This window comes from Silene latifolia, chromosome 4 (assembly GCF_048544455.1).
Source record: "Silene latifolia isolate original U9 population chromosome 4, ASM4854445v1, whole genome shotgun sequence".
Lineage (NCBI taxonomy): Eukaryota > Viridiplantae > Streptophyta > Magnoliopsida > Caryophyllales > Caryophyllaceae > Silene > Silene latifolia.
This window is the reverse complement of record NC_133529.1, coordinates 26,245,107-26,251,793: the sequence shown is the minus strand read 5'-3', so window position 1 is coordinate 26,251,793 and position 6,687 is coordinate 26,245,107. Positions and strand designations below refer to the sequence as shown.

The window sequence follows — 6,687 nt, the reverse complement described above, 5'->3', positions numbered from 1 at the left end:
AAGAAAGTGCAGCTTGAATTCCAAGGTGTTACATGATGCCGCAAACATGACCCATATCATAACCTTAGACCTTGCAAGACAACAAACTGTTGGACTTCCCTCACGGGTTCATTCGTCACACAATGAAATAACAGGTGACTTGTCTCATTATTGTGACACTATCTCCAAAGCAATCACACAACAAAATAGACACAACCAATTTAAGGACACTACTAGTTAAGGGAAAATGGAAAGGTAACTTACCAACAAGGTACAATAAAAAGAAGATATAAGAAAGAAACTACCAGTTGTCCAACAATCTGAAGCAACCACCCCTTCCTACCTTCGCCCTGCTATGAAATAGGTGTAATCTAAAATTCACCCTAAAAATAAGCTATTCAGCGATAATAATATTAATTATTTTTTAATTTGGGTAGGCAGATAAGAAATAGGTGTAATCTAAAATTCTAGTTAATAGATCGTACAACTAGTTGTACCCAATTGTATGCTCTAGAACCCAAGCTATATAATAAAATTTTCGAGTTTTGTTTTAACCCCAGTTGTATGATGCTATTGTACCACTATAGATATAATGTTATTTGTGCTAAAATTCACCCTCGCCCTGCTGCTCATGCATGAGGAGTATAATTTTTGTATACATCACCGCCAAAACTATACCCATACCATTCTAACTAGGGCAAATACGATACGCACTTACACCCATTCCACTTACATCGCTCTCCTTACACCTAAGAAAATCGTGAAAATAAGATATAGTGAATTTAATGAAATAGACGGAGTACCTATACAATGATATAGATAGAGACTTGTAGCTTTACTAATACGTTATATTAGTGTTGCCACCACATATAGTACATGAAAAAGGTTAATACAAAAATTGAATAATTTGTAGGCTTTTCTACAACAATATTTTATCAAAATAAATGTAATTATTTTATTTGAGCTCATGCCTGCTTATTGGGAGCTTATTTGTTTAATGAAGAGGAGACCATGAGACCAACGTGCATACCATGAAAATAAAATGTTGATTTTGTTCTCTATTGCCAGCTTTATACCAACAGCAAATAAACCTTCGTACGTGCATGCCATGAAGATACTCAAACATATAAACACCACCATTGTTTCCTCTGCAAATGCAACAAATTTTGTAAGACATTTGATATACTCATGCATAATCAAAGGTCTTAGTGTTTTTTCGCGTAAGGTAGTCTTATACGAGTTTATAAATCTAAGTTTTGATTAAATTAGAAGATAAGAGTGAAATAAAAAATGGAATTTTGGAGATGGGTTTTGATTGTAATAGCCATTTCTGCATTTGTAACAATTGATGATGATGACGACTCGTCTCTGTCTCATCCAACCCGTCGCATTCTTTCAACAGGTTAGATCATATTCTTTGATTTCATTTACATATTGTCGAGTGTCATGTTGTGTCATGTTGAACACAGATATATATTATTATAACTCGAAGATTAACTTTCCTTACAAGTCTTCTTGATTTCGGTTTAGGTGATGATTGCAATGAGTTGGAAGACGACCTAGTAGGAAAACTAAAGGTATACGTATACGAGCTTCCGAGCAAGTACAACAAAAAGATGATAGAAAAAGATGAAAGATGCCTGACACACATGTTTGCAGCAGAGATAATGATGCACCAAATACTCGAAACTAACAGTGTTCGGACCCTGGATCCCGAAGAAGCAGATTGGTTTTATACTCCTGTGTATACTACCTGTGATTTGAACCGTAGAGGCCTTCCTTTGCTTCCTAAATCTGGACGTATAATGAGAAGTGCCATTCAATATATTTCAACAAATTGGCCTTATTGGAATAGGACTCAAGGAGCTGATCACTTTTTTGTTGTGCCTCATGACTTTGGGGCTTGCTTTCATTTCAAGGTGAGAATTTAATACGTACTCGCTTCTATTTTTTTTGGAATCGCGACAATTTATGACTAGTAAAAACGTAAATTTTGCATGCTATGTTGCAAAATCTCGTTTGAGACTGTCTTAGGGTTAGACAGCCTCTTTCCATGCTATGTGGTTCATTTAATGATCTGTGGTGATTATATTACTTAAAGTTTAAGACAGTCTATAAGTAAGAGTAGCGATGATGTTAGGCTAACTGTTATCGGTATTGTTGCAGGAAAAGCAAGCAATTGATAGAGGGATACTTCACTTGCTAGAGCGTGCTACTTTAGTACAAACATTTGGGCAAAAAAATCATGTCTGTTTGAAAGACAATTCCATCGTAATTCCGGCTTATGCTCCCCCACAGAAAATTCAGGCTCAGTTGATACATCCAGACACCCCTCGATCCATCTTTGCTTACTTCCGAGGATGCATTTATGATGTGGGGAATGACCCTAATGGCGGTTATTATGCCAGGTTCGCCCTCTATCCCTTCACCATTATTGCCTCAAAACATGGGTCGTAAGTAAATTAGATTAAATGCGATAATTTTGAGAAATTCTGTAATGACGAAAGGATTCTGTTCTTGTGTGATATATAGAGGAGCAAGAGCAGCAATTTGGGAGAACTTCAAAGACAATCCCCTCTTCGACATCTCGACAGAGCATCCAACGACATACTACCAAGACATGCAAAGATCGGTGTTTTGCTTGTGTCCCCTCGGCTGGGCCCCATGGAGTCCTAGACTGGTAGAAGCAGTTGTATTCGGGTGCATTCCTGTCATTATTGCAGACGACATTGTTCTTCCCTTTACGGATGTCATCCCTTGGGAGGATATTGGAGTATTTGTCGATGAGAAGGACGTGCCTGATCTCGATTCAATTCTAACATCAATCCCTCCTGAAGTAATCTTCAGGAAACAAAGTTTGCTGGCTAACCCTTTGGTTAAGCAAGCCATGTTGTTTAATCAACCAGCACAACCCGGTGACGCTTTTCATCAGGTCCTTAACGGACTTGCACGGAAATTGCCACACGGTCCGGATGTTTTTTTAAGTCCAGGGGAGAAGGTCCTTAATTGGACTGCAGACCCTGTTGGGGACCTTAAACCTTGGTAGAGTAGTTACTTTCTAGTTAATAATCTTTCCTTTGACCAATTCTTTTATTTAGAAGTTAGAATATGGATGAGATAGTTTTACATGAGACTAAATAATTAGTTTTACAATAAATGTACTCCGTAATATACATATACAAGTACACGGGGATTTGAGTTGGCCTCGGACATGTGAAACCAACCCTATACAAATTTTGCCAAATTCCGGTACTTCGCAAGAGTTAAACGATGTTAATTGTTGTGTTGTTAATGGGGTGAGTAAAAATATACGAAACGGTTTTAATATACGGATACGATACGATATACAGTTTCAATTAAACGAATTTCCGTATATACGACACGGATTTCCGTATATACGATACGGTTTTCAAAAAGTGAAAACCGTATCGTATCCGGCTCGGGCGAAAACAAAACAAGGTATACGGTTTTTGAAAAGAAATTAAAAATCCAAAAATATCTTACAAAAACTAAATAATTTAACCAAAATCACTTTAACTTGTCCACTTTCTTTTTCCCTAATGCATTGTATAATGAATATTGAAATTTTGATTATTTTAATATGTAACCTATTATTAAATTTAAGTTAGGGTGCACCAGTTTTATCGCGTATGCAATAAACTGAACAACAACAACAACAAACAACTGAAATCCGTATCCGGGTATACGAAAACCGGATATACGGAAAAATCGGGTATACGGTTAAACCGGTTCGGATCCGGTTTTCAAAAACGGTATACCCGATACGATTTAAAAACCGTATACCCGATACGATTTTCAAAAACGGTATCGGGTATACGGTTTTGCTCATCCCTATCAATCGAAAAATTAGGTGATTATGAGTTAATTGCATTTTCCTACAAGGATAACAAAACACAAACTCTCAAATAAGACCACTGTATCATAAAACGGACTTATGAAATGTTATAATACTTCATGCACCTCATTTACTGCATGGTACCGTACAACGATCGTATAAAAGACCGGAGCCGACGTAAAAAGTCACTACCCAAGTGCTAAATAATTGTATTGGTTAAGATCTTCCACATTTTGGCCCCTCAATATAGAAGATAAGGCAAGCAAAATAAAAAGAGAAGAAAGTATCATGTGGGAAGTGAGGAGGCCACAAGTCCAAACCCAAACCAACCAACCAACCATTTGAAAGATTTACAACTTGACCGCTAGAAACTACACCTCCCTTCTCTTATCTTCTTTGTACAAGAATCTTAAAAGGGAGACACACACACACACAAAAAAAAAGAGGCAAGTAATTATAAGATCATGGCAATGTCAATACAGCAGGCAGCCAAGTCATGTGGTATTCCATCGGCCCTGGCGCCTCCTGTAGGAACCGGTATCGGTCTGAGGCGACCCATCGACCGGTTTGCGCTACGACCATCGTTCGCTTCTACTCCAATTACCCTTTCTGGAGTTAGAGTTGCCAGCGCGCCTAGATTCTCCATGCGTGTTGCCTCCAAACAAACCTATATCTGCCGCGATTGTGGGTCAGTCTTCCCAAACTTCTGATTTTTATCTATCATAATCATTATCCTATTATCTTAGGGTCACCTAGAGGGTGAAAGGGCAGGATGTACACTGTCTTTTTCACTGCAACTGAAAAAGAGCCGATTTCCAAGTCATCATTCACCGGGAGTAACCGCTGAAAAAAGGAATGACCATCTGATACCTAAATGAAAGAAGCATAGGGTGTTGAGTCTGTTAAGTAGACATTTTGATTTGATCAATTATACTTTGTATGACTGTATGATTATATCAACAAAACACAAAATAACACTGCCTCCATCCCAAATTCATTTTCCCCATTTGATTTTACTGGTCAATCGATGTCAACAATGACCATTAATTTCTCCAAACAAGCTCGTTATAAAGAAAAAGAAAGGTCGAAGTTGGCATCATGGGGTTCGGAGAAAATATAAATAAGTTGTTAAATGCTCTTATTTGTTACTGTATTTATTAGTGTAAGACTGAAGGCTAAGAAAAATGAATTAATTGGCATGCAGATACATATACAGTGATAAGAAGCCTTTCGATAAGTTACCTGACAATTATTTCTGCCCTGGTAAGTCACCCTGCTTATTTGAGAAGTTACAGCTTACAAGTCATTTACGTTGTGAGCATTGACAGTAGAATTTGTGCAGTATGTGGAGCTCCAAAGCGAAGATTCAGGGCATATGAGCCTACTGTAAGCAAGAATGCAAACGACTTAGATGTTCGGAAAGCACGTAAAGCCCAGATTAAGAGAGATGAAGCTGTCGGGTAATCACTAACCTGATACATGTTTTCCACTTTTACATTTCTACCCGAACAATTAGTAAATCTGTTTTTCTGCATCTTTCTGCAGGCAAGCATTACCTATCGCTATCATTGTTGGAATTGCGCTGCTTGGTGGTGTGTACTTTTATGTAAACAACAACTTCTAAGTTCACGAGTTGAAGCTTTTTCTGTTTTCTATGTAAGAGAAGCAACTGTCCATTATTTTTGTAATAGCATTAGCCATATGGGTTCAAACCTATAAATATATATCAAGCTATATCCTTACTTCTATTTTTCGTGATTGATGTACATACGCTTCATTCGATACACAATTCCCTTGGGGTTGAGCGAATTTAGTTAACCTAGCTAACACAAGTCTCTCGTACAAGTACCAAAGGACATTCTTCATCCAAGTTCCCTGAAAAATTAGCAAGGCAGAATATGTTATAGTTAAAAAACCTCCTACTATGAGTACGCACATGTGAATCTATATGAATACTCACATGTGAACTTATATAGGTCAGAGTTCCGAGTTGCTAAATGAGCTGTCTATCCTTTCATCCAAGGTCAATGCCTCAATGGAGTCAGTAAATTAAGAGTCGAGAACAAGTCTCGAAAGCTGGAGGTAGTTGCAGGCCTTAGTTCATAAGGACCTTCCTTGACTCCCTGGACCTGATGCATTAAAAATTACTCAGAAACAAAATATTAAAGTCTAACGCTCAAAGATGCACGCGTTTAGCTTGTTCAATAAGGGCACAGATAAATTATGGCATAGAGTGAGATGTCCAACATGCCTAAAATACGTTGACCCATCCCGAAATCCATTGACATACAAATCAAGAAAACCATTTTTTATGAGACTTCAATAGATAAAGAATTACAGGCTGTCTTTGCGAATCAAATCATCAACATTGAGCACTACCCTGCATATCAGGACATCAACTTATCAAAGGATAAAGGATATCAAATGTCGTCTGGTGCAAGACAAGCAAACTCACCCCAATAACTTCTGCCGAAAGTGGAAGCTGATTCTTTGGGCGATCACAGAAATTTTTGTACTCCATGTCTATTCTGGTATACATACTTAATTGTCACTGAAGTACATACAGGCGATACAGCATCACGAGAACAACACTTGTACAGGTGCAAACTTAATGCTGGTATTCATATCACAGATGAGAGTTTTCAAGAGGGAAAGAGATGAGCGGTGAATGCTTCCAAGAATAACACTGGTACATGTATTCAAAATTCAAATACTATATATGCCTTCACACTGAACTAAACTAGTCTGTATGTTGGTGAGCCTGGATAAGAAAGGTCTATCACAATTCATATAAACTCACGGAAACAGACAAGAAAATACAAGGCTCGCCTCAACATCACATCCTGTCATCC

General features: G+C 37.8%; 2 protein-coding genes across 3 annotated transcripts; both read left to right on the top strand.

Moving 5' to 3' along the window:
• Positions 1–869: 869 nt before the first annotated feature.
• Positions 870–3,214, top strand: LOC141652165 (putative beta-1,4-xylosyltransferase IRX10L). Of its 2 annotated transcripts, none has more exons than XM_074459781.1 (4): positions 870–1,147; positions 1,510–1,898; positions 2,146–2,387; positions 2,512–3,214. In XM_074459781.1, the coding sequence occupies exons 2-4, from the start codon at positions 1,596–1,598 to the stop codon at positions 3,023–3,025; spliced, it is 1,059 nt and encodes a 352-aa protein (XP_074315882.1). In that variant the 5' UTR covers positions 870–1,147; positions 1,510–1,595; the 3' UTR covers positions 3,026–3,214. The 2 variants fall into 2 exon arrangements, with proteins under 2 accessions (XP_074315882.1, XP_074315881.1); XM_074459780.1 differs by having other exon boundaries at positions 870–1,381.
• Positions 3,215–4,130: 916 nt separating this feature from the next.
• LOC141653310 (uncharacterized) lies at positions 4,131–5,583 on the top strand. Its single transcript, XM_074461035.1, has 4 exons — positions 4,131–4,523; positions 5,040–5,098; positions 5,178–5,295; positions 5,381–5,583. The coding sequence occupies exons 1-4, from the start codon at positions 4,300–4,302 to the stop codon at positions 5,457–5,459; spliced, it is 480 nt and encodes a 159-aa protein (XP_074317136.1). The 5' UTR covers positions 4,131–4,299; the 3' UTR covers positions 5,460–5,583.
• Positions 5,584–6,687: the final 1,104 nt, after the last annotated feature.

Bases quoted from the DNA above. Each gene is read 5' to 3' on its own strand.
- LOC141652165 (XM_074459780.1), top strand. From the start codon at position 1,270: ATGGAATTTTGGAGATGGGTTTTGATTGTAATAGCCATTTCTGCATTT. The intron at 1,382-1,509 runs GTTAGATCATAT...ATTTCGGTTTAG, and splicing joins CCGTCGCATTCTTTCAACAG to GTGATGATTGCAATGAGTTG. The intron at 1,899-2,145 runs GTGAGAATTTAA...GTATTGTTGCAG, and splicing joins GGGCTTGCTTTCATTTCAAG to GAAAAGCAAGCAATTGATAG.
- LOC141653310 (XM_074461035.1), top strand. From the start codon at position 4,300: ATGGCAATGTCAATACAGCAGGCAGCCAAGTCATGTGGTATTCCATCG. The intron at 5,099-5,177 runs GTAAGTCACCCT...GAATTTGTGCAG, and splicing joins TGACAATTATTTCTGCCCTG to TATGTGGAGCTCCAAAGCGA. The intron at 5,296-5,380 runs GTAATCACTAAC...ATCTTTCTGCAG, and splicing joins AAGAGAGATGAAGCTGTCGG to GCAAGCATTACCTATCGCTA.